General features: G+C 39.9%; 2 protein-coding genes across 3 annotated transcripts in view; both read right to left on the bottom strand.

The window, feature by feature from the left end:
* Window positions 1-10,040, bottom strand: part of dhx36 (DEAH (Asp-Glu-Ala-His) box polypeptide 36) — a 28,355-nt gene extending 18,315 nt beyond the window's left edge. For both annotated transcript variants that reach the window (XM_044353266.1, XM_044353267.1), the window contains exons 1-7: window positions 9,447-10,040; window positions 4,977-5,134; window positions 4,684-4,797; window positions 4,294-4,507; window positions 3,175-3,213; window positions 2,770-2,940; window positions 2,491-2,570 (exon numbers count right to left, since the gene is read on the bottom strand). In XM_044353266.1, the coding sequence (XP_044209201.1) occupies window positions 2,491-2,570; window positions 2,770-2,940; window positions 3,175-3,213; window positions 4,294-4,507; window positions 4,684-4,797; window positions 4,977-5,134; window positions 9,447-9,698 (1,028 nt within the window). In that variant the 5' untranslated portion in view covers window positions 9,699-10,040. The remainder of the gene's footprint in view (window positions 1-2,490; window positions 2,571-2,769; window positions 2,941-3,174; window positions 3,214-4,293; window positions 4,508-4,683; window positions 4,798-4,976; window positions 5,135-9,446) is intronic.
* A 4,523-nt stretch (window positions 10,041-14,563) lies between these two features.
* LOC122984049 (probable G-protein coupled receptor 149) lies at window positions 14,564-27,289 on the bottom strand. Its single transcript, XM_044354331.1, has 5 exons — window positions 25,969-27,289; window positions 24,106-24,286; window positions 23,448-23,950; window positions 17,867-18,007; window positions 14,564-17,199 (listed from the first exon to the last, which is right to left on the bottom strand). The coding sequence occupies exons 1-5, from the start codon at window positions 26,941-26,943 to the stop codon at window positions 16,693-16,695; spliced, it is 2,307 nt and encodes a 768-aa protein (XP_044210266.1). The 5' UTR covers window positions 26,944-27,289; the 3' UTR covers window positions 14,564-16,692.
* Window positions 27,290-27,631: the final 342 nt, after the last annotated feature.

Genomic DNA, 27,631 nt, shown 5'->3' with positions numbered 1-27,631 from the left:
GGATCTCTTAATGACCAGTATGAACAAGAGGAATGATTAGAGCAAGAAAAAAATGTGTCACTGTTCATTTGGTCACATGACTATTGTTTTAAGACAGACTTGAAAAACTGTGAACTGTGATCTTTTAAGGCTCTTATCATGTCAGTTGATATTGTGTTTTAATGGTGCACGTTTCCAAACAGGTTTCCAGTCAACACACAGACAGCATGGAGTTGTTTCTCCAGCACAATATTAATCAGTGATCATCAATCAACTACACCAATTCTGAATTTCACTGGCAACCAGCTGAAATAGGGTTACTATCATCAAAAAGGTAACAGACGTTATCAGTCATCTCTGGTTGTTTGTTGCTGAGAAAGCTGAGAAAGATTATTATGAATCAGATTAATGTAATTTACTCCAAAACTGTTATCTACTTTGTGTTTATTATAACCACTCATCATTTACACTTTAACAGCACCAGAGAGAAAACATTTAATTCAGTGCACTGACTGAGTTGTGAAGACTAATAAGACTGGTTCCCTACAAATGTAACGAATGAAGTAAGCAAAGACTAGATTAAATGTGTTCTAGCCAAAATGAATCCAGACTGTTTTTAAAGAAGTTGACTCCCCACTAAGAGACTGGAGGAAAAGTAAAGAGCCGGAGCTCTGGTTTTTCAAGAGTGCAGTAGTGTGTACTTTTTTTTTTTTATTAGTTGCTATGTGGGGGTGCTGGAGCATCAATAGAAGCTGAACAAAGCTTGAGTTACAAATTGCCAGTTTTTGCATATACCCATGGTCTTTATCAGTGACAGTGACAGTGGGCACTGACAGCACCGCAGTATGAATAAAGCTCAAAAAGATGCCTTTCTAAATTGACTTTATTTAAGTTCTTTGAGACAAACATAGGCTGTATATTGTTTTTCTCCCTTAATGAGAGCTATGACTCGAAACTTCAGCAAATTGCAACATGCAACTAAAGAAAAAATAGCACCAGATAAAAAGATATGTGGAATAAAATGTGGGAAATTTGATTTAAATTCACAGACTGGAAGACTGTTATTTGTCCCATTTCTTTGACAGTCAGTAATCATTTCCTTTGTCCATTTTTTTACTTCTGATCCCCTGTATCAGTCTCCCTTCATGTCATTTCTGAATTGCCTCTTTTCCCCCTATACTGCATCTATCTTATACTTTGTACTCTGCTGAATATAATTCACCTCTGATTGCTGAAGCTTTTCGTCTCCTGTAACTTTCCTCTCACTCAGTCCGCAAGTCTGCTCAAGGGATTTTTCCTTTAGCTTTGTCCGTGTCTTTCTGTGTGCATGGTCTCAGATGATTCCCATCTACTAATTCTAATATTTCTTGTCCATCAAAACAACTCATTTCCTGCGGTAATTATTCATTACATGTATTTCCCATATGCATCTCAATTAAGCCCATCCATCAAGAAAATGAAATAAGACTGTGCACAGTCTTAATATGTGGATCAGGTCTTTGTAGTTTGATGACGTGACTTCATGTGTATAAATACCCAAAAAGAGTACACATTAGGAGTTACAACTAGTTTTTTTCTGAAGACCAAGAATTTAACATAATCCTCAGAGATATCTGGACCAAGAAAATCTATAGGCTGCCAAATCAAGTTTAGAGCAGGACTTTGAGGGAATGAAACAGACTATTCATGCTTTTTGCTATGAAACATACACAGCACTTAAATCTGTCCGTATATGTCTTAGAGAGCTAGATAACGTCACCAATGTCGCCATCCCACAAAGGCTCTGATTGGCTGAGTTGTTTATCCAAGCGCAGACAAAGCAACACAGGAAAGCAACGTCAGACCTTTATAAATGAGTAACAAAAATCTGAGACATTGGCAGCAATTCAGAGGTCTGGAACCAGTACAGTAGAGAGAGAGAATCATAAATCATCATCTTAAATAAAGATGCAATAAAGAATTGTCCTCATAACTGATTGATCTTCCATTTCTTCTTCAACTGATTAATCATTTGGTCTATTAAATGTCAGAAAATAGCAAAAAATGCCCATTGCAATTTCCTATAGTCCAAGGTGATGTCATCAAATTAGGGCTGTGGGATATGACCAAAATCTCATATCCCGATATAGGTCATTTCATATCCCAATAATGATACATATCACAATATAGCACATTTTCTGTTCAATGAATTCAATAAATAAATAGTTTTACACCATTAATTGATTATCAAAATATTTGCAGACTGATTTTCTGACCATCGACTAATCAGCCTATTGTTTCAGCTATAGAGGGAAAAGAACCAAGCTGTGGAGAACCAGCAGCCCTTTCCTTTCACAAAAAAGAAGCCATGAGCAACCCAAAAACAATTGTGAATCAACTCTTCCAAAAGTCTCATGTTACCTTTTAAATTGCCAGTCATTCAAAATTGTAGGGTATTTATGTTGGTGCTTAAACATACAGTTCCTGCATTTTATGCATAAACATACGTTATGCATAAAAATACTTCCTTACCTCTGCAGGCGGATTTGGTAACCACAAGAATTTCCGTTCCCGACACTTTCTGCCCTCTCTGCTGCTACACGTTCTGCTACCTGTGAGGAGGCACACATATACAGGCATTTAAGAGCACAGTCAGCACCATGAAAAAATAGCCATCTAATCTACATGACTGGTGGAGGAAAAGACAAATGCATTGCATCTACACGATTTCAACTCCACATCCACCCTCAGTATGCACACACCCACACATACTCCAACACAGTCAGATCTAAAAAACTAGAGAGCACATACCGAGATGGCACTGATCCTACGAGGCTGCGTGCAAACCACTCGGCACATCGAGCCCATGCCACGGTTGATATGGTCGTCTAGGATGAACTGAGTAACCTGGGTGGTCTTTCCACAGCCCGTCTCCCCGCTCACGACCAGGACACGGTTAGAGTTGATCAGCTGCACCAGTTCCTGAGGATGGAAGGATGGAACCAGATGTGAGACAGTGCAGGGATTACGGGAAAAAGGGGTGATGGCAGGGAAAATAAGGCTTCAAACTTGAACAAGAGTAATTAAGGAATTCAGACTTGTACATGACAAAATAAAGGCAGAGCATGGAATTATAATAAGACATCATTTTTAGCAGAAATTTTGCAATTCATTTTGAGAAGGGCAGAATTTACATATGTGGGATCAAAAACGTACCTCTTTCTTCCCATAAGATGGTAATTTTTCCCTGAATTTCTGAAAACAAGAATGAACAAACAAAAGTTAACACTGAAAAAAAAAACATCAAAAGAGAATGTTCTTAATCTTAATAACTTGATAATGGGAACAGTTGCACACCCAAACAGCTCTTGTGAAATTCTAATAATCACAGATTCTGTGAAGTGGTTTGGCATTAATTAATTAAACCCATAATTTAGCACACACTCACAGGAATCATAAGACATGATAATATTGCAATACTGTGACGTCACAGTGACAAAACTGCATATTAAAAGAATAGCATAATAGTCCTATGATTACCAAGATAATAATCCACCATATTACCCAGCATAATTCTGTAGTAGGGTGTTGTACTAAAACATAACTTTTTATTCCTTTTTATTTATTTAATGAGCAGGATTTAGACCATAGATATATGAAAGAGAAAAAACAAAAATGTAAATGTTAAAGTACAACAAATTGCTTGCACATTGTACTTCACGGAAGCTTGTGAATAAAATATTGTCATACCGAAGGCATGAGTAATTGTTTTGTGGCTGGTAGGAAAGGTGGAAGAAATCAGTTATTAATGAATTCCAGAAAAGGAGACCAAGACTTCTGAAATGAATTGTGGTTAGTTGTAATTTATGGAAAGTTTCTCCAGTTGAGAAGAATAACCTTTTTAGCTATTGTTAGGGATGTTAATGAAAGGTTTAAGGTGTGCAGAAATGTGGACGGAGAATTATTAGATCTGTAAAGGTAAACATTTTTTAACCTGTAAATGTCTGACCTTTTAATTACAGTATTGTTGTATTTTTATTAAAGCTGATATGTGTACACCTTAATGACCTCATTTTCAAACAGAGATTGCTATATTTTGATCATATCACCTTAATATAAAAAAATATCAGTAGGTAGAAAATCAAGGATGAGCATCTAGCCCAGTGAACATTTTGATACTAGCAGGCACATTATAAACTAACTTAATTCAACATAAACTGTCATAGCAATGCGACCAAGACACTACTTAAGCAAGCCCAGAAAACTTCCAGGATGCTCCCTTCAACAGCTTTTGCTGCTGACTGTGTCAAAATGGATGTCACTAATTATACTCACCAGCATTTCTTTGTACTTTGGATCTGATTTCATCCTCTGCTGATCTCTCTTTAAGCAGTCATCCAGTGAACTGTCTCTGACTACCTCCTGAAATAAGAACTCCAGATCCTTGTCTTTCGTTCTCAGTTTATCTTTCTCCTCCTCCTGCTCCTGCTCTTGCTCCTCATCTTCATCCCAATTGTCAGGGGTCTCATCTTTAGCCTGAGAGAAGTAACTAATAGAAAACAATAAAGGGGAAGATCAGTAAACAGTGTAAATATCCACAATGTAGTTGTTCACCAGACAATACTGGTTGTTCTGCGTTATTGGCATGGAGAAAAATCCAAAGACTGTATTTTCGGAGCAGGTCAAGCTGGTTTTGGCATGCATCTGGTTTGCTGGCATAGTTACCGTTGTGATTTATGAGTTGCTTTCTTCTGCTCTGCATTAATATCTTCCTCTTCATCCTCAGATTTGATCTTGATCTTATGTTTCTCTTCTTCAGGCAGCTCCCCATCAAAGTAACTGTATACAAGGACCATAGATGTATCCATTAATTAAGTCAAATCTGTGTCAGCAAACACATCTCTAGTGAAATAGACACTCTAAGCACTTTAATTCCTATCTGGCTTTTCTTTATTGTACAGTTGAAATTACACAGTACACCAAGTTTTAAAAGGAAAAGCTATGCAAGCTCTTCTCACCAATGACCACTTCTGTTTGCAGCTGTGTGCCAGTTGTCAGATGTAGAGGCTCTTGAATCCCTGCCATCTCTCTCCGGACCAGGCTGGTCATTCTGGACAGAGTTAAGCAGCTTGGTAATCTGCTGCTCTCTGGCCTCATCCATCTGGACCACCGCTCGCTGCACAGAGATATGGAGTTTAGCTGTAACCTGATATTTAGCTCAAGTGCCTGACTTAATGTGATACCAAGGCTTGCTTTGAGGCAATGTCTCCAAATTTCGTTTTATCCCACACATTGCTGCTGTCATCTGAAAATTTCATAATTCCAAGTTTGGTATTTTCTTTTTGTATTTTAGTGACAGCTGAGGAATTACTTCCTTGACCACTTTGTAATTTCTGATTAGCTACATAAAGAAGTTTGCTTACTTTATGTTTGCTTATTTTTTATCAACAGAAAATGAATGGCCAACTATTTAGATAATCGATTAATCACTTTGAGTCATTTTAAGAAGAAATGCCAAAATGATCTGGTTCCAGCTTCTTAAGTGTGAATATTTTCTGGTTCCATTATTCCTCTATGATTGTGAACTGAATATCTTCGGGTTGTAGACTGTTGGTGAGGACAAAACATAATATTTCAGTTTGCATGTTGGGCTTTGGGAAACAGTGATGGACATTTCTCACCATTTTCTGACATTTTATAGACCAAACAACTTATCCATAAACCGAGAAGGTAATCAACAGATTAATCGATAATGAAAATAAAGGTTAGTTGCAGCCCTAAAGAAAACCCCTGATAACATCATTGAAATGTACACAGTTTTATTCGTCAAAGTTGACAAGCTTACATTAAGGAGAAGTGTGTCTATTGTTCAGGCTATTGTTTATCCACCAAATTTATCATAAGATGCTTCAGGATCTGCTTTGAAACTGGCTTACTACCTCTACTTAACCATTTTGAGGGGTAAACATGCAATGCATGGCCAAGCAATCATGGAAGTTGTTTTCCCTGCTCCTGAAAAGGTTACCTTTGGTGATCATCAATACCTTTCATTAGAGGATGGGGAATTTCTTGCAGTGTATCCAGCATGATGGTGAAGGTGCACTGTTCTGTACGCAGCGTTGTTCACACAGTCTTTACACAAGACTTTGCACTCTGAAACATTTCCATATTGAGGAAAATGCAACTATGGCCCAAACTTTGCAAAGTTTTTATTATAGCTAGCTGACCCCATGTCGGCTTGTAACTTCGGAAAGGGTTACAATACGCTTTCGGGTTGCACTGCTCTGTTGCGACCCAAGCTGCCATGCTGCTGTCTCATTAGTGTTTTGTTTGTGCTAAATGGTTCAGCTTTTTTATACTTGACAAGTTTAACCTATTGAGAATGTGATGATGGTCTTTTTGAAAGTACTTTGGTGTGCTTCTATGCTACACCCGAGGCCAGTCACCTGCTCCCCAACTACAGAGAAAACTGTGGGCTCTGACCTCAAGCAATTAGGTACAACCGAGGAAGAGAGGGAAGTGTGGAAGGGTGAGACAGCAACTATGTTGAAGAGCAAACAGACCACCTCGACCTTCCATGATTCTCTGCAATGTGCGCTCCCTGAAGAGCAAAGCTGACGAATTACGAGTCAACGCCAGAGTCCAACACAAGTATTGAGATTTGTGCCTGCTTGTATTCACTGAAACCTGGCTACAGGGGGATGGGATGTGCACAACTCACCCGTTGCCCTGGAAGACTTCTCTATGGTGCACTCTGACAGGAGTGACACCTCAGGCAAGAGCAGGGGAGGAGGCATCTGTGTCTTTGTCAACCAAAAGTGGTGCTCCCAATTTACAATGAGGGAGTCCATTTGCACCTCCGACAATGAGCAAGCATTTCTAAGTCTCAGACCCTTTTATCTCCCCAATGAATTTGAATATTTTATTATGTTCTGTTTATATCCCACTGAGAGGAAACACTGCAAAGGCAGCCATCTTAATTAAGGACTGTGCACAGACAATTGCGATGCACTGCAGAAGCACCTTGTTTTATTGTTGGTGATTTTAACCTTCACAAGCTTGAAGCCACACTACCTGGATTTAAGCAATATGTGGGCTGTAAGACTCACAGAAACATAATTCTTGATAAATATTATGGCAACATTAAAGACACTTACACAGCCAAGGCTAAACCCCAACTCTGACCATAATGTTGTTCATTTAATTCCTGCTTAAAAGCAGTAAACCACAAGTAAAAACAGTACATGTCTGGGACAATGAGGCAATTGAAACTCTGAAAGGTTGCTTTTCTTCTTTCACCGACTGGAGTCTCTTTCACAGCTTGGACTTAGAGGAGGCAACAGACACCGCTGCAGGCTATATTAAACTTTGCAGAGACAATGTCCTAACTCAGAAAAAAATAACCATGAACCAAAACAACAAACTCTATATTTCCAAAGAAATTAAAAAGTGCACAGTTCAGAAAAAAAAATCATTTAAGAGTGTGGACCTTGTGGAAATGAGGAATATTCAGAGAGAACTTAATCATAATTTAAGGAAGGCCAGGAGGAAAGTGAAGGAGAAATTTGAAACTCACTGCTCTTCAATGAACTGCAAAAAATTGTGGGATTCTATGAAATCTATGATGGACATGGTCCCAGCTACAAAGTCTCTTGGTTTTTTAAACAAGGATGTTAAGGCCAATGAACTAAATGACTTTTATACAAGGTTTGAAACAGCTTATTTCTCGCGAGAGCAAAAAGTGGCTCTAGATATATGACCTGGATCTGACTGTCCAAAAATCACCATCGATCAGCATGCAGTAAAGAGACTGTTCTCACACACCTGCCCCAGGAAGGCCTCTGGCCCAGATGGCATCTCTGGGTTACTGCTGAAATCATACAGTGAAGAGATAGCACAGGTGGTGCCCCATTTACCAGAAGTCTTTAAATACTGTTCTTTCCATCTGGAAAATTTCTATTCCTGTTCCTAAAAAAGCATGCTGTAAGGAAAATAACGACTGTCGACCAGTTGCTTTGACTTCTGTAGTTATGAAACGTTTTGAGAAAATCATTATCATCATTAGTCAACTGTTCATTAGATCCTTCTCAGTTTGCTTACAGGTGTAACAGAGGTACAGATGATGCTGTCAAAACCATGGTGCATTTCATATCTAAGCACTAAAGGTATGTATGTGTACTTATGTATGTCTTTTATTTGTAGATTTTAGTTCAGCAGTTTAATACTGTACAGCCACATCTATTAGTTATGAAGCTAGATGAGCTGAATAACCACCCTCTCATTATTAGGCGGTACCACTCGTTTTTGACCAACTGTAAAAAACAGGTCAGTGTTAATGGTATTCTTTCAGTACCCTGAACCTTGAACACAGGGGCCCCCCAGGGTGTGTTAGTTCACCTGTCCTTTTTACTTTATACACTAATGAGTGTAGAAGCTGTAAGCCTAATAACTAAATCATTAAATTCTCAGATGATACTGCCATCTTTTAGGTTTAATGAGGAAGGACAGCAACTTTTCAGAGCCTGGTCTTGAATGTTAAAAAGACAGAAGAGATGGTCTTTGACCCTAGAGGAGTGGGTGAGCACAGGCCTGTGGTCGTCCACGATGTAACCATCTCACAGGTCCCTCTCATACATATATCTTGGTGTTTTTTATTGATAGATCGCTAACCTGGAGCACGCATATTGACGGTCTTTGTATCAGACTACGATAACGTCTGCACTTCTTGCAGCGACTCAGTTCGTGATGTTGATCAGAAGTTTTTGGTAGTCTTTTATCAGGCGGTCTTAAGAGCCTAATTAGATACGACATCACAGCTTGGTTTGGTAATCTCTCTGTGCAGCTAAAGTCCAAACAAGTCCAACTCATGCAGACTGCATGGAAGATAATAGGTGTAAGACAGCATCCATCCCTGCAGTATATCTATGTTCAGTTCTGAGGCAAGCCAACAAGATAAAAACCGACCCACCCATGTTCTAACGTTACACACTGAGTACCAGCTACTGCCAGTACCACACTGTCGATTGAATAGATTTAAAAACTCTTTTATCCCAACTTAAGTAAATGGCAGTAGATGAAATTAGGACAAAATTGATATAAAAACCAACAGATTTATTTTTACTTATATACTGATGATGGACTATTTTCCAGTTGTAGCACCCTTTTTTTATCTACTAAACAGAAGTGCATGTTTTTTCTGTCATTTTTACTGTATGTTTTATTATTATGTTCTTAGATATGTTTCTTGTTCCTTGTAGCTGTCCTACCCTGACTTTTATGTATGTGGAATGTTTTTTATGGATGCTGCATGGGTGGAAATTTTACTGATAAAGTGAATCTTGGCTTACTCGACTTAAAGGTGACGGTCACCTTACTTTATGCATGCTGAAGGCTCTAAATAGTTTCTAATGCAGTCACAGACAGACTCGCAGACAACCTGCAGTCACAGACAGTCATGTGCAAGAGCATGAAAACATAACGGTGCTTACTGATCTCCGGTCAGCCTGTTTCCTCCTCACGGCTCCGTATTTTGCGTACCACAGACCAATCTCACGGCCCTTCAGGTGGGGCGGAGGACGGTCCCGTTGTCCACCACCTCCTTGGTCCTGGTCAAAGTTGGAGCTGTGTCCTCTCGACCCTCCTCCTCCTCTGTCCCATCTTTCTCTGCTACCATCTCTATACCCTCCTCGACCTCCTCTTCTGCCTCTTCTCCCACCTCCACCACCATATCCATAACTCATACCGCCGTCAGAAACAAGCGGCGGTAGCACGAAATTATACAATTATGTCAGAATATCTGTTTATCAGCAAATAACGATGTGTTGGAGTCTATTCGCTAAACGTTACTTTAGCTCGTAGCTGTTGGATGAATTTGTGGAGCAGAGACCGGAGTTAGCGCATATGACGCTACAGCTACGAAGTGAACGTTACCGACAGTTCAATACTCAACAACTACATGTACATTTTCAAATGCTGTCCCGATAATTCACCCGTAAAACAGCAACAACAATGAGATGCCGCTGTCAAGATGTAGGCTAACAGTTCTAATGCTCGTTTCCATCCGGCATGTCGCACAGTATCGATGTCAGCACTTTCAGTCTCTGGAAACTGACGTCATGGTCTGTGATTGGTTATTCACATTCAAGTCTCTACAATACACACATCCATGCCATGGGTGTGTAATAAGAGCTCTTATAATACATCGATGATCCATGCAATCCATACAACACAATAAATACACTCTTGATGTCATGTGAGAAACCTTAAAATCTTTTTAAGGATGTTGTTATAATGTTTAGAGAATACAGACTGTAATATTGTCAGTACATGTTGTGGTCTTTACATTGATGTTGATGTAAACAACCTATTACCATGGCAACAGGTAAATAAAAGGCAGAGCATCTATTTTAATCCAGTGGCTGTAGAGATATTAATGCATGTGTATGTGGACTGTGCACATGTGACAAGTGTCAATAAGTTAACACAATGAGGTTTTATTTACCAAACTTACATTTCCTTAATGAGTGATAAAGCAGAATCTGACTGTGTATCAGGCTATAGCCTAGAGTACATTTCAGATATATTTGTTCAGCTTTAATCTGACAGGGGCAAAACACACAGGCAGCGACTGAAGATGAAAAATATAGTTAAAGATTTTAAAATATATAGAGAGAGATCAAACACATAGAGATATGACTGTAAGCTCACAGTCTGATCCAGTAACAATGTGTTTGGGTAATTGCACTTGAAAAGACATCTAGGTTAAAATAGCCTGCAGTAGATTTTAAAATTTCAGACATCTATTTGTATCTTGGCATAACAGGACTCAGCGATGCTGCTCGATCCAGCTCACTCAGAAATTTCAACATATAATCTCCAATATTATAGAAATTATGTTCCATCAGTGCGACCAATCACATCATGAATAATAGAGATAGTTATTCATTGATCCCACGTCTAAAGCTTCATACCGACTTTTTAGATTTAAACTGAGATTGCATATTATGTGCAATTAATTTCAGTGCAGGAGCTGCTCTCACAGACTGACGGCTGTCTTGTGTGCACAGTGTTATAATGGAAGGACATGCAGAGGTTTTATTCTGAGTTGAGAGTGAATTCACGCTGTGAAATATTTGAATGTGAGAGCAATAACCGCTGTTCAAAGAAATGACTGATATGCATAAAAGCGGTAACTTTAGACAGTCCTTGATATCCAACCAGGATTTTGATTCTGACATAGCCGACAGTAACCCTGCGCTAATGAATGTGCTTCGATACGCGCTTTGATATTGACTGAATGAATGAGGAAATGAAACAGCGTGTCTGGCTCTGTAAGCGGGAGGAGACAGAGAGAAACTCAGGGTTTGATGAAGAAAACCTGCCAGCGAGCAGGTTAGATTCACAGAGTCAGTTACCATGGTAAATGACCCAGAGTTTAAGTTACTCTCTTTCTGAAACTGAAAACCCAGAGTTTCTCTCATCTCATGGTTAACAAACTCAGAGTTTTCATTAAATCCGTTTTCCGGAATACACCCCTGTGCTTGTTCCACAAAATGCATACATGACTATAGCCTTAATGACAGACAGTGCAATAAAAATGTCATTAGAGTGAGTTAGAAGTCATTTGTTGACCTTATTTTTTAAAAAGTCAGTTTTAAAAGCAGTAACAATATACCTCCTTAATAAGAGGTTTGATATTGAGCTTATAAACGTATATTTTGCAAAGCTGATTCTTTTTCTTTCAAAATATTAATTATTGTTGTGCCCAAAACCATAAAAATTAAAAAGTGACTCTGGAATAGTAATTTGCTTTTTTGACAAAAAATATTGAATATCTTGTAGACAATGTGGTGTTGCTTGCAAAATATTATTTACATAATGGAGATTTTACAAGTTACCTCCTGTGTTTGAAGTGAAACAAATTATGTTATGTATGTTACATAACATAACATAACATGACATGACATGATATGACATGTATGTATGTTATGCTGCTGTATTCTAGTGTCTGTTGGATTTCTGTACAAAGTTAATCAAACAGAAGAACCTCCAACTATTCATTCCCCAGACCCTACCCATGACATTACCCTTCAAACTCTAATCCTACTTATAATTAAAAGTCCGACTCTCATCTTGACCTTGGAGACCTTTAGGAAGCAAGCATAGGAGAAATAAAAACAAACAAAAAAAACATGAACTTTTAAAAGTCCTCAGGCAAAACCTCCAGTTTGACAAACATATGCACAGAGACAGTCGGTGCTGTCAATGTAACTAGTTCATCCTGCTCACAGCTCCATGGAGCATCAGTGAATGACCTGTTGTCTGGTTGTCTGGGCCTTAAAGGTTACAGCTAAATGAAAAAGACCTACCCTGACTGCTATAGACCGTATCATCTCAAGGGCTTCTGGCTCTGCTGTATTATGGGCATTGTGGTGAATATCATCTATCAGCAGTTTCAAAGCAATTTCCTCACATTTATAAAAACTCTGCAGCTTTTTCTCTGTTGTAAAATGTGATACTAATTTATCTATCCATATACAGTTTGATGATTATAGTGATCTATCACCCTCTGAAAATTCATAAAACCATGATACCATGATGTATTAATGGCAGTAACAATTAGACAATAACAACATGTCTGAAAACAACAAGTCAATGCTGAAGTTAGCGAGAAGCAATTAACAGTTAACAATTAACAGTCATTTTCAATCAATAATTGGTTCTGCTTTGTTCTTATTTGAGAATTTTGTGGTGGTTGGCAATTACAGTGTGCTCTCATTTCTTTTCTTTACCCTTCATTGACTCTGTTTGTTTTTGGATGTTCACATTTTCAGCAACATATCTAATTGGATTATACTCAACAGTCTCTAGTTTTAAATTAGCTGGAATATTAAATGAGTAAAAGATGTGTTCGTTGCATTTCTCTCTGTCTTCTACTCCCCTCTCTCCCTCTGTCTTTGTCTTACAAAATCAAAAAAAAAAACTACATACATGCAATTAGTGCCATGAAGCACATGGGAGAGAATAGAAAGAGAGATGAAAGGTGCGAATCAGTCATTCATGTGGTTTGTGCATGATGCTTATGATAGCTTGCAGAGTAGATCCATCCCTCCAAGCTCTGTGTCCCTGTCATGACCTATTATGCATCACCACTTTTAAATGAACTTCTTTTCATACCCTCTCCTGCTGTGTTGTCATCATGGCAATGATACAGATGAGAATATGATACGCCTCATTTTATAATCAGTGAAGTGAACAGTTGCACAGTGTGACCATTTTCATAGCCTTATCCACATTTTGTAATTAAGGAAATCCAGCTTCACACACAGGCAACAACATAGATACAATGGAAGAAAATCATTTCCGGAGATCAGAAAATGTATTCATCTGGATAAATTGAATTATTTACTGTCTCTTTGTGTGAAAGATAATCTCTATTTATTTAATTTATGTAAAATTTTGTTTCAGTCAGTAATTTGTTGAAGAGTTTGTTTTCATCAGCTTTCTCACATCACATCTGGCTTTGTTTTTAAAAAGGTAAAATTTTGACAGAAATATATTCAGTCTTGTCTTTGAGCAGGGCTCAGTATGAAAAATAAAAAGAAATCACCCATGATCAACTAAACTTTGTTTGCTTGCACTGTGGGTGACTCACAGCATTTCTCCTCAGCCACCAATACTTTCTTTTATCTGTGTCATTATTTTGAAATGTGTGATCACTATCAATATCTCACTCGGCTGCTCTGAGAGGAATGGGTGAAGAATTGAAAATGAATTGGAGCCAGACAGTAAGCAAAGCGGGAAAATAGTGGAGAAGGAAGAGAGGAAAATAAAAAGAAAAAAAGGCATAGAATTAAATTGATATGTGTGAGGTGGGAGAAAAATATGAGAGAGCCACTTGAGAGTTAGAGAGGTTGTGAAAACAAAAGGATATAAGGGGAGAGAGGACTGTTTCATATGTGCCCCCTCCCTTTATTCCTCTCAGCCGTGGTGCGGATTCTTCTGTACACCTTGTTGTCATAACCTCAGGGCTACCTGTGATGTAAACAAATAATCTCTGACTGTAATGAATCATTTAACCAAGATGAAAAACCTTAGAAGAAAAGGTACATATTTTAACATAGGTTGTTTTTTCTCCTCCTCTACCTTTGGCTTACATTATCAATAATGCATGCTGTACTCATTGAAGGTGCACATGTTGATCTAGAGGTCTCAAGCGGTGCCACTGATGCAGGCTTTACCTGCACCTTCTGATTATACTTCAGCATAATCAGAGGTTGTGAGTGGGAGGTGAAAGTCCTTGGATCAGAAAGAAATGATAAAACATCAGCAGAGGCCAGAACCTTTGATAATAATAGTTTTTATATTATTTTACTTTATTTTGTATTTGATACCATATGCTCTTTATCTCCATTTTCTCTCCTGCTTTCCTACTATTTGCTTTTCTGTCTCTATCCCTCTACTCTCCCACCACAAAGACTGTATCTTTTAAATGTCACACAGAGAACATTTAATAAATTATTTGTAATGTAATGTAAGCAACCTAAAACACAAGAAAATTCAATGTCTTTACAGCTGATTCCGTCTCACTGTATGAACCGATAAGAGTACAATAAAAATATACAACTGCTGCATATCAGTCAAATCATCCTAGAAGCACAACATCCAATGATTGTTGCAAACTATGTAGGTCGGTCTTTTAAGTAGATAATTATTGCACTATGTCTGTGTGTTTTGTATCAGTCCAGATGGTTGACATGAATGAGTAAACATGCAAACACTTGTACAGCTGATGTGTAATCCCTAATTCTCACAAACAGGGCAAATGACAGTTCATTGATCAACGTGGTTTATGAGGACGTTTGACCAGAAGCTGAGCAGATCCTGTTTAAGAGTGAGGATAAGCAGATGATCGAGTTTCTTCCACTCTGTTAGGCTGCAGAGATGACACTCTGTTCAGCTGAAAACCTTTGGCACCATTAACAGCTGGAATGTTTTATGTTCATTTTATGAGCATGACATTGAATACAACTTTACATTCATTATGACTCATATGGCTGTACATTATTTTCTTATATGTTTTTGCCCAGGAGCACTCAAAATAGAAATGCATTGCATTCTTGTTAGAGGCAATTTTCTTTAATGACAACATTCTTCAAGAGGATGAAACATGTTGCAGCTGATAAAGTGGGCTTGCTACAGAACAATTCAAAAGCCTGCAAAAGAAGTCCACAAAGTGCCGCTGATGTGTTCAAGATCAACTGGGCAAACAACTGACATTTAAAAGACACCATCATAAAACAAATGTAAATGAATATATATTTTAAATTAGTCTATTATACCTACTTTACTATGTTTGTATACACACACGTACATGTAAATGTGCATATAAGTAATGATGGATATACTGATATCTGTGAAAGAGAATAAAGATTTATATGCTTCTGACAGATGTTCACAGTCCATGTAAGCATTAAAAATGGTATTGAAATACACAATGCTATCTATGAAAATTTGATCCAGTCCTGAATTTATGCACCCATTAGATTGAAACTGAGAGGCTCTGGTGGCACACTGATTGGATGGGCAGTGAACTGAACGAGAGATGATCCCCCAAAGTGGCTCTGAAATGTACATTCATATGCTGCATACTGTAGTAAAATATGCACACTGTCACTCATTTAAATTGCACTGAATGTGCATGAAGCAGAAAACTGCTCTGCATAAGTATCCTCTCGACCTCATCTTCAATAATCACTTGCACTCTCCCACAAAGGCTTGCCTCTTGTTTCCTTCTCCGGTCGTTTTGCTCTCCTCCTGTTTTAGATTTCCAGCATGGACAGTGGTCTCTCTCTCTCTTTCTCTCTCTCCCTCTGTCTCTGTCTCTCTCTCTACGTCTTTTTTGATTGTAGCAACATTAATTGTATAATACATGATGGACACGCAGCAGCAGGTGAAAAGGAAAACACTCCACAATTCAAAGAAATATAAGCATAATAAACACATTCTTATAAGGGAAACATACAGTATGAACACTTTTGGCGGCTGACACCACAAACCATTACTCTCTCACATCAGTACCTTCATCCTTATAGGCAAGTCTACTTTAGTATGCAAAACACAACACACAACGACACACACAGGGATGAGTCAGACACATGGGTCAGATGACCCCTCCCCTCACAGCTGAGTCATCGGTGACGTAGTCTTGAGGAGCAGCTTCATGTCAGACATGTGGCTGAACCGTGGCCCCTCCTTTTCCACGTCTAAGTTAATTTTCTCTCTCGCTGTATCTGTTTTATGATGAGAGACTGCCATATGGTGAAAGTCTTGGCAGGAATACAGATGCTCTGCCGCAATACTGTTTCTCTCTCTCACTCTCCCCTTCCTTTGGCTCCGTTTCTCTCTCTCTCTCTCTCTCTCTCTCTCTCTCTCTCTCTCTCGTTTACCCCAATTTAATACTATCTTCTTTTACAGCCTAATTTATCTCTATGTACTCTACAGACAGGTGATGTGTACATGTGTTCTCATGAAGCTATCTGAAGAGGAAGTACAAGAGTAGGCAAACAGACTATTATAACAGTCTCAAGCTAAGTCTCAATTTGGGTCACCCGTCTGTTCTATTAGAGTGTTGATCAGAAAGAAGTAAATTTGGAATGATTAGGAAATTTGTCTTCTATCCATTTCTGTTAGAGCTCTCTTAACTTCTGAGAGCCACTTTCTTGTCCTGTGCTGTCACTCTTCCATTTCCCCAGCTTGCTTTCTGTAAGCCTCATTGAGCAGCTGTATCTCCTCACGATATCCCGTGCCTCCCTGCGTCTGTCGCCGGCTGTTCTGCCGGTGGGCCTCCACAGTGTCTGGTATAGTGATGTTGATGGTCTCCGCTTCTGGGTTGCCGCTGCTGGGGATGAGCAGAGAGTAAGAAGCCGTCTCTCCAAGGTCACAAGAAACAAAGCGGTTTTCTCTTCGCGAGTAACGCAGCGACGGTGAGCGAGCGTGGGTGGAGGACTGGCTGATATTTGAGATGATGGAGACACTGTCCATGGCCTCCTCGTTGTCACAGATCTCCAGAACCTCCAGGTGGATTTTGACATTGGTGTCCCCCACACCAGCTCCGATGCCCATTCCGATTTCCATACCCATCCCTACGCTGCTGACATGCACATCTCCAGTCTGGCCTCCTGATCCTGGGTCGTCTGCACTGGGCTCGTGGCCAACTGATTTGGAGCGGTACACTTCCACCTTTAAGGCAGAGGGAGATTAATAATACAATTAAATATAAACAGTGTGGGGTCACAATATAATTCAACATCTTTTTTTGTGAAACTAAAATATTCATTCAATAAACCCAATTTCACCATAGGGATCATTCATGTCTGATCATAATCTGTCTTGACAGTTTATACATGTTTAATTTTAATGCCCCATGTCAAATCCTCCCACTGATTTGTCAATTTTTTTTGGCTTAGCATAAAGACTGTAAATGGGGAAACAGCTAGCCTAGCTCTGCCCAACGCTAACAAATCTGAAGCTCACTACTTAATTTAACATGTTATACCTTGTTTCTTTAATCCATACACAAACTGAGATGTAAAAACAACAGATTGTGGTTTTATGGCCAGGGAATAGTTATAGAATATAACTCCCTGTAAAACCACAATGCTTATTTGTGTATAGTTTAAGTCAGACTGGCTGTCTTCCGCTGTCTTTATGCTAAATTAAGCTAACGGGCTCCTGGCTCTAGCTTCATGGTTAATACACAGAGAGATATTTGAGTGGTGTTCTTTTCATCTAACTCTTAGCAAGATAGCATATTTCCCCAAAATGTTGAACTATTCCTTTAATGAATTGCTCAAAATGAACAAGAATTGAGCTCCTTGCTGAAAAAAACTGTCTTGAGTGCTGTTACCTTCTTGGCATTATTGGGGGAGATTTTGAGTCCATCGCTGCTGACCTCGTAGGTGGAGAGAGAGAGGGTTTTTCCTGTGGGTGCTTGCAGAGATACGGTACCCTGGAAGGCGCACAGGGGGATTGACAGACCTGATGACCGCTACATAGGAAAAACGAAAAAAATAAGCACACAAAATTACTATTATACGATATATTCCATCTTAGCTGCTCATCATGTTATTGACAAGAAGTACAAATTGTCCGATGCTTCACATCAACTACAAGGTCCTTTTGCATCTTGTTCACTCTGTTCAAACTAATTGATCTTAGATTGTGTCTGTGATGTCAAGGCCAGGGAGATGAATGTGTTGACCAACCATCTCCACCCCGAGAGTTAATGAGGCTTACATGTGAGAAAGCTGTCAACAGCAGTTTGCTGGTAAAATGAGATGTTAGGGCTCAGTGGGTTTAGCTGCTAGCTGAGACTTTTCAGGTTCACGGTAAAAGATGTTGTTATTATGGGATGATCTATACAACAATTTAGCTGTTATCAGAATTTTTTTTAATTAATCTGAATAATATCATTTCAGTGTGTAAAACATTAATCAAACTTCTTCAGTGTTTTCCTATTAGTTTGGCATCTTTTTAGAGATAATTTATATCAGTCATCTTCTCATCATATTTCATATTTTCTAATGATATTTTATATTTTTTTCATAGTACAAGCAATATGCATATTAGAAAATGCATATTGCTGGCAGAGGAAAGGAAGATCATCCTGTGGTGCGACAGCAGGGAGACCGTGGCAGGTCTCATTAAGCCCTCTAAATTATTTAGATTAGTTCAATGTAATGATCTGATTGTGACTATGACGCACAATAGAAACAAAGAGGATGTCAATCTCTTGTCCTCCATGACTCTGTCTGTTTTCCTGTCATTGTCTTTGCATCATTGTTGATGATAGAGAGAGAGAGAGAGAGAGAGAGAAAGAGAGAGAGAGAGAGAGCGAGAGAGAGAGAGAGACTCCGACTTGTAGCTGAAAACACATTGTCAAGTAAATCAAATAATCCTTAGAACCCATCAACACGGGGAGTGCATTGATGGATGTGTGTGTGTGTGTGTGTGTGTGTGTATTTGTGCGTGTATGTGTGTTCTGGGTATTTTCTGTTTTGCGTAATATTACAAATGCTGCAGCTCTCATAAAGGCACCAGACATGTTTTAAGATATATAAAAAATACTCTGTCATGAATAATAATATGTGTCTATTTTGTTTTTCCTCAAAAAAGCACAAATACCTCATTAAAAACCTTAAAATTCCAACTATTCCTTCTCTCTAATTAAAATATCCAGAATCGATGAATATGCAAATATTTTTCATTTCAAAAGTTTAACTGCTCAATAGAAAATGTTTCCTCCTTCACTGAAAAGTCCATTCTCAGTGTATGTGCACTGGAGGCTTCACGTTTCCACATAACACTTGTATAAGTTGCATACTAGACCACAATTGGCCTCCAAAGTAGTTGTGATGTCACAAATCATGCTCATAGGTATATGCTTTAAATTTTCAATGAGCACAGAAAAACTTTCCTTCTTCAACAGATTAATGTGAAAACAGCCTCCTACTGTCAAACTCTGCACATACATCATTCTGTACAGTGAAGCTCAAACATCAAAGTCAAGTGACACAAGAAAAAAACATTGATTTCTCATGTATTTTCCATCATGTATTTAAAATATATTAATGTATTATCTTTAGATATATGTAATGCAGATGCATTTTTTGTGACTACATTGCAGAAGTAAACTGTTTGTGTTGACCTTTTGCTTCACAGTATGAGTCTCACATGACTGTCTTTTAGAAGTTGGAAGACAATCAGTGTATAGGGGAAACTCCTGCATATACTAGGCGGGTGGAAGCACGGGTCTTGGGGCCTCTCAGATTTTCCTGTCTGATGTATCTACTGACAGCACTCATGATCATGTTGTTGTTAAACCTACAGTGTGGAACTTTTACATATAAATGAACGTCTGTTACATTCAAGCCTTTGCCAAATGAGCTAAACACAATGCTGATTAAGCCTATCACCGCCAGATAAATCTCTCTGTATTTCACAGTCTACCAATCTGGTGTCAGGTTTAACATTCCTGCGCTGGCCGGATGAATGTATACTGCACAAGCTCTATGGGCAGAGCGGTTAGCAGTTCTGGTTAGCTCTCTGCTAACTTGAATGTGGATAATATAATTTAATTGCGCGGCTCCTCTAGACTTTCCGAATGCTATCAGACCGAATGGATTAAATTCTGTGAAACGAGTCATTTTGCAGGGGTTGTGTGATGCACAAAACAATTTATCCATCGTTTTACAGCCACGACAGTAGCAACGGAGTAGGCTATGGTGGAAACACGTGTCGACAGTGGTTTTGTAATTACTCTCATTGCCAGAAGGGGCAGACAAAAAGTCCTGCACTCCAGCTTTAAATATGAATAGATGTATTCTTATATATCTATACAATGTTTGAGATGTTGTGATATGATGTATGTCTACAACAATGGAAGATGTATCTAAGGAGGATCATGTGTGTTACAAGGCAGATGTTGTTATGTATGACGAATAAGAATGTCTTGAGAAAGAAAGGTCAAATAGTGCCTCAAGCTAACATGCTATCCCAATGGTTAAACTACAGCTGATGTATTATCTAAAATACTATAAGAGAGAATTTCCGACCCTGCTCGGGGTCCATTCAGCTCACACAGGCTGATGTTTTACTTTATGCACAACGTGAGAATTAAACCCTTGAAAGAAATATCTCTAGTGTGAAGTCAATTTTATTACAGAATTACCATGACAAAGGGGACTTTAAACTAAGAGGGAGAACCTGGTAAACATTATACCTGCTAAACATCATGCTAGTGTTGTCATTATGAGCATGTTAGCACACCAAAGCAGCTGCTGTAAACTCTTTTTGTACTCATAATGCAAGAATGAAAGTGACAACATAAACCACCTATTTTATATGAGCAGCAGCACTAGCTGTAAGTATGCATTATTGATGCCTACAGATTCTGGCGTGCGGTATTGATTCTGGTTTTGTAATTTTTCTCTCTATTCAAAATCAATTGCTGTTTCATTTTCCACCTTGCAGCCTTATTTGTGAGAGAGCCATCTATTTACATTTGCAGATGTATTCTAAGAAGGGTAAACGGGTTTCAGTTCCTTACATCTGAATGCACATTAAATCTCCATTTCCCCTTAGGGAGAGCGCTTGTGAGCACGCCTCCAGCTCTGTGCTTGCTAACAGAGAGTATGAAGTCACAGAGAGGGTAAAGATGTCTTTAAGCTCTAATTCCACCTCTCCCTGTGGATGCTGAAGGCCAGAAGGGCTGACAGTAAGGAGGAAAGACGCTGCGTAATGACATCTAGCCTGCTAACGAGGAACAAAACACAGCAAAGAAACACTATAAATCAAAAACTATTTAGATGTCATCTGTTGTGTTATACAGTGTGTGTGTGTGTCTTATGTGTGCTTTTATGCCCATGGGGAGAGGGGGAGGTTGCTGTATGTGTCTTGCTTAATGTTTGTATTTTTCGTCTTTTCTGTTTTGTTGTGTGTATATATGTGTGTGTATGTGTCTTTGTATATCCAGTGTCTGTCTTCATATACTGTAAATGTGTATCTGCTGACCCCAGTCAATGACTAAGGCCTACAGGAACATACAGTAATATACAGAGTTTGCTACTAAGAAACTGGCAAGTAGGACACACACACACACACACACACACACACACACACACACACACACACACACACACACGCACAAGCCTGCAGTGAGCATCTTCAGCTTATACATGATGCAAAGTGAGTGCCAAAGCCAAGCAGTAGATGCATGCTCCATGGATTTTCCACCCTCTGGTGATTTTCAACCCAAAACATTTCAGACTTATGAGTAGAGCAGAGACAGAGAGGAAGAGAGACAGAGTGTGTACATGTGTTTGTGTGTGTGCACATGTATATATGCATTTTAAACATCTGTTAATGTCCTTGTTTGTTTTGTGAGTTTATGAGCTCATAGTGTTATTGTTCTGAAAACTTACAATTACACTGCTGTCAGTTTCAGAGGTAATGCCTGTGGCTGCACTGCTGTTTCTCTGGAACAGAGCGAGGCTGTTCCTTCATCTATGTCTGGTATCTCCAATGCCCGGATACATTAATCATTAAGCCTTTGCTGTTTTGTCCTTGTTTAACAATTCAATTGGATCCAGCGAAACATAGAGAGATTTAAGCTTCTGGTATTACAAGAGCACAGGATGTCAACTACAAAGAAAGAAATGGATTAAATATGGATTAGGGGATAGTGACTCATGTGCTCTTAACAAACTGCCTTGAGCCGAGTTGTTAACCGGTAGTACTCTTTGGCTTTGCATCAGTTGGATAGAGCAACTATTGAGTGATTGAGAAAATCATAAATTTATGAGCATAACTTTGGGTTTTGACAGACAGAAATAACAACACTGGGCACAAAATATGTGTGTTAATATGTGGATACGGTAGCTGTGTTTGATGGAGTGTGAGTGGGTTGTTTAAAACATGGATTCTATTTAATTTTCATCCAGTTGTCATTCCAAATCACATGTGTGCACAAAGAACATTGACAAACACATAGGGGGGCTAGCCTTCAGTGGATAAATGTCAATTAATACTGCTTAAACGCCAAAATACCACAAGACTAATTCAATGAATAGAGCTCTGGTGAGCTGGTCTTAGAGTGTCTGTGGAGCAGCAATGAATGAATATTTGGTTTTGAAAGACTGGCTGACATTTGTTACTAAAAAGGTAGGCTGCTGATAGTATCTTGATCAATTGCTCCTATTAGTCAGAATCCATTGAGGCTTAACACAGATAAAGATATGCAGAGAAAGGAGAGGAGAGGAGAGGAGAGGAGAGGACAGGAGAGGAGAGCAGAGGAGAGGAGAGGAGAGGAGAGGAGAGGAGAGGAGAGGAGAGGAGGGGAGAGGAGAGGAGAGGAGAGGAGAGGAGAGGAGAGGAGAGGAGAGGAGAGGGGCTAAGGGAGAGAGGATTTTAGCAATTTCATCTATATCACATGCACAGCTCTCAGTCTGTCAGCTTGATTATAAAGAGGCATATTCACAGATGCGGAAAACCCCACAGAGAGACAAACCAACAAAGTCAGACAGGCATTCAGACAGAAAACAAATGCACAAATATGCCCGCACTTCTAGTTGTGTGTATACTTGTCTATACCTCTGGCCTACCACAACAGATTACAGGTGCACTGCAATAAAAAAGCATTTAATTTCCTTTTGAACAAAATGTAAACACAGAAAGGAAGATTGAAAATCCATCTATTTTATGGTCCTGAGTCGCTAATTGTTTATAAACAATCACCTCAAGAGTACATCACCATATGTTGCATGCTAATGCAGTAGTTATTTGACTAGTTTAGAAAGCAACAGGGCTGAGTGTGGGTGTGGAAAAATCAATTAATGCCAGCCATAAACCACAAAATGACAGATACAAATGACTTCATTTAATGGTTCAACATCAGACTAATCAACTGACTGCTCTGGATCGTGGTGTACCTGTCTTGGTGTTCTCTCGGATTTACTCCTGCACCACTCCCAGTCTGTCAGCTCGATTTTGCGACACTCCTCGTGCGACAGCCTCCTCTCCGACCCCTCGAACACCGATGACGTGTCAGTGAGATTGTGATCCTGCTCCCGGTGATGAGAGGGCATGGAAGGGACACAGCGGAAGTCATCATCATCTCCATGGTTCTCATGTGGGAGTGGGGGACAATCAGCCAGCGCCTCTCCTCCACCGGCCACAGCTTCCAATAGGAGGTCTGCATGGGAGGAGCTGTCCACCGGGCATGTGGTGCTGAAATCAAAATTGGGCCCCAAGCTCGAGAGGCCACCACTCTCTAGTGCATCGAGGCGGGTGTTAGGGAAGTCACAGTTAAAGAGGCTGTGATAGGCCGGCGTCTCAATGGGCGCACTATGATGAGACATGGTGGCATTGGATAACTTATACACTCCATAGCCTTGTTGGAAGGAAAGGTTGAACTCAAATTTTCTTTTCATCACTGTGAAGAAAGTAATTGAAAACAAATAAATTACACCCTCAATTTAAAAACAGAAGTAGGCTGCATATCACATTTGGAAATTGGTTTAGAGCTTCTTTAAGTAAAAAACATGCTTGATTGCTCATTGTTAGTAAATTTGGAGCATGCCTGGATACCTGAGGGTTCCTGTGTTGGATCCCGTTTGCAGTTAATGAAGCAGCCACATGGCATGTGAATCCAGCGTTCAGACAGCACGAACAACGGCGTGACCGCAGGGGCAAGCAAAGTGAGAAAGAAGCTCAGAGTCTCAAGGGGCGAGCTGCGTGCATTCACTGTGTGGCGCACCAGCACCAAAGTCTGTGAATGAAAGGGAAGGGGAAATTAATTCACTGAGGTGTCAGTGATTCAGTATGCATGAGGATGTGGGGGTAGGGAAACTCATCAATGGAAACAAATTACACAGATCCTTCATCCATACTGGGCTTTTTTTGCTTTTGCTTTTTATTTTTCTGTGTTGTCGTTGAGTCAAAATGCAAAATGATTGGACTGTTGCACTACTGTACAGTGCACGGGTGTACTAAAATTGAATAAATATAAAAATAAATGTGTACATTTCTATAATGAAAGTATTCCTTTATAACTAATGTTTATATGACCCAGTCATTGTGCCCCAGCAACAGGTGCATCATCGTTCTGGTATTGACCTCCAAAGCTTTCTAGAAAAATGTTATACCTGTAAATGCAAACACAGACACAAAGACAGAAATCTAAAAGTAAACCTTCTTGGGCAAGACATGTTTGTTTAGGCTTGTGTCTTAAAAACACAATAAAATTATTCACATCTACCAAAGGAAAGCTCATTATGAATTGTTCAGTTGCATTTATTGTGTTCCTGAGCAACTTGGACATTTACTGCATTAATCATGGCCAGAGCTTTTCTCATTTTCAGAGTTACAAGTTTGAAATGCCAATTCTGTTTGCCCATCATTGTCTGCTGGCTGAACAGCTTTTATCACCCCAAATTCTTTTTTGTGTTTGAGCAGAACAAACACTGTTTGGCAATCATATCAATCAAAATATTTCACAATACAATATATACTGCTCTTAAGGTTTTACAGGAAAGCCATCCTACTGAGGGCCTTCAGGGAAGGTTGATTTAATGGGACACTGGCTGTAACCAAACTTAACTAACTAAACTAAAATTTTAAGAGAACTTTCAATGAAACAGCAAATCGCGATGAGATGTCTTAATGGTTTCAAGACATGAACAAAAAGTGTCAGATTATTAATTAATTATCCCACAAAATACACAAGTTGCTGAAAGGATTTTAAAAGAGTAATACATTTATATTCTGATTTACAGACTTTTTGTTTACTTTCTGTTACTTTATCCAAAGCTTAAACTTACAGGTCATAGCCACAAAAACAGCAACCGAAATGGTGGCCTAATATCTGATTTGGGTATGACAATGTTTAGCAATGTCGGGGTACATTAAAGGCCGAAACATTTATTTTCAGGTGGCTGCAGACTCTTTTCTCAGGTTACTCTGAGTTTTTATAGAAGGCACATCTCTTTGTTGCACCTGTCTTTTGGCTAAAATACAGACCCAAAAAATTTGTAGCATAGTTCTACTCATCTTTGATATCAGAAGCTCAGATTGGCCCAAATAACAAAAATGAACAAGGATAGTTGAACAGGGGGTTCTGTCTGAGGATCCAGTTTTTCTTGAAAGAAAGTGAAAAGTTATTCCAATATGATCAGACACTTCTTCTGGTTTGTAATGTACTTTTAGGAATTTTCGAAAAACAAATGTCAGTGAAAGATTTAATAAGATAAGACATTTAAACCAAAACATTTAAAAAATCTTGAGACAAGTAGATTTCCAATGGGAATATGTATAAACATAACTCAACTAGTAGATGTCAGCTGTCAGCTTATTAGATTAAACGGTTTGGGTGTATCGAAATGGACCAGCTATTTATAAAAGTTATGAGGCTGTTGCTTTTGATGTAGCATGCGCTTTTGTCACGCTGCTTACCATCATTGGCATCCATAAAATAACTCGAACAACCGCCAGTATCATGGAGAAGCGCTTTTGTGCAAACACCACTGGTGTGTCCCCGACAGCTGCTGCCCTCTGCCCGCTGACAGACACTGAGGACAGACCGCTGTTCTCCTTCCCCCTGAGCTCCGACACTGTCCCACATGAGCTTGGGCTCAGCTCGTTGTAGGCACCGAAACTTTTATTCAGACTGTCCCGGGAGAAGGACTGGAGATCACAGAGGGGAGCGGATCCACTCAGTCCCCTCGCCATCTCCAAATAGCTCGGGTACAGTAAAGTCCTCTGGGGTTCTCTGGAGCACAGCAGCTGGTAGGTGAGGGGGATAAAGAAAAACAACAAGCCGCAGAAACACAGGGAATATAAAGAGAAAAGCAGCAGAATGTACAAACTGTCGCTCTCTGGGAAACACCCAAGAGAGGCCGGCGTAAAGCTGCCCCATCCGCACAAAGGTAACACACTGACGGCCAAGCTGACCGCCCACACAGCGGCTATGGCCCACATCACTCTCAAGGGCCGGCGGACAGACTGGAGCACTCCAAATCTCTTTGTGACATAAAAAGTGTAGGCTGCTATCAGGCAGGCCTTCATATTGCTTGAAACACCCTGGAACACGTACAGAAGTCCGGATAAAGTGCACAGACTGCTCGATCCTCCACCTCCATCGCTCTCCCACTGTAGGAGCATGAACATGGAGAGAGGGACCACACTGAGCAGGTCGTCCACCGACATGGAAGCCACAATGAGACACAGGGAGGTTTTCCTCCTCATCCGGAGGAGAGAGAGGAGCGAATACACCCCGCCGACAAAGGTAGCAGCCGCGATGGTTACGCACAAGCCGAAAAGCAGCAGGCGAATTTGCCTCTCCACCTCCGAGGGGTCTGTCTGCTCGTAGGTGGTCGTGGAAAGGTAGCTCTGGTTGGGCGCCGGGGAGCTTAGGTGCGTCGTGGACATTTTCAGTGAATGAACTTTGTCTTCTCTGTCCCTTTTGGCACTTTTAATTGGTCAAATCTGGCTCATTCGCCTGTAAAGTTTACCGCGCTGCAAAGATGTGAGGATGGCACAACATGCGCCGCATCTCTAAAAAAAATTTGACAACAGAGATGAGAGAGAGACATAGCGCAACATCCTTCTCCGATCCAACAGGAAACGCACGCGTAACCAAAGCTTTCCGGTCCTTTGGATGTGGAGCCTCCGGGTACAGTGCTGGCAGGCACTTCTGTTCACCGTTCAAACCGCGCAACCAGGGCACCTCTTGTTTCCAGCTGCTGATGTACGCGCTGTCGTCATCACCGTTTCCTCTCGCGGCAGTCATTTGGGGTTGGGCCAAACGCAGCCAACTACTATAGTGTCTGTGTGGAACTGGTCCGATACATCAGGCTGCTTTTTCATTTGTGCCTTGGCCCGACGCTGACCACAGGTCATGCCAAATACTCCCGTTGCCCCCCACTAAGGGTGAGGGGCAACGGGAGTATTTGTTGTTAAATGTCCCTCTGAATGAGGGAATCCAAATGAGAAAAAGAAGCTATTATGTATTATGTGTTTTTTCTTGCGGGTGCAGATTTGTGTTTGTGTGTAAGAAGCCCATCAGTTTGAGGTTAATTCCATCTGGAAACCAAAATAATCATCCACACGACCAGGC

This window comes from Thunnus albacares, chromosome 6, assembly GCF_914725855.1.
Source record: "Thunnus albacares chromosome 6, fThuAlb1.1, whole genome shotgun sequence".
Taxonomy (NCBI): domain Eukaryota; kingdom Metazoa; phylum Chordata; class Actinopteri; order Scombriformes; family Scombridae; genus Thunnus; species Thunnus albacares.
This window is presented reverse-complemented; position numbering and strand designations above follow the sequence as displayed.

Bases quoted from the DNA above. Each gene is read 5' to 3' on its own strand.
- LOC122984049 (XM_044354331.1), bottom strand. From the start codon at position 26,943: ATGTCCACGACGCACCTAAGCTCCCCGGCGCCCAACCAGAGCTACCTT. The intron at 24,287-25,968 runs GTAAGCAGCGTG...TTTCATTCACAG, and splicing joins TTTTATGGATGCCAATGATG to ACTTTGGTGCTGGTGCGCCA. The intron at 23,951-24,105 runs GTATCCAGGCAT...CTTTCTTCACAG, and splicing joins TCCAACACAGGAACCCTCAG to TGATGAAAAGAAAATTTGAG.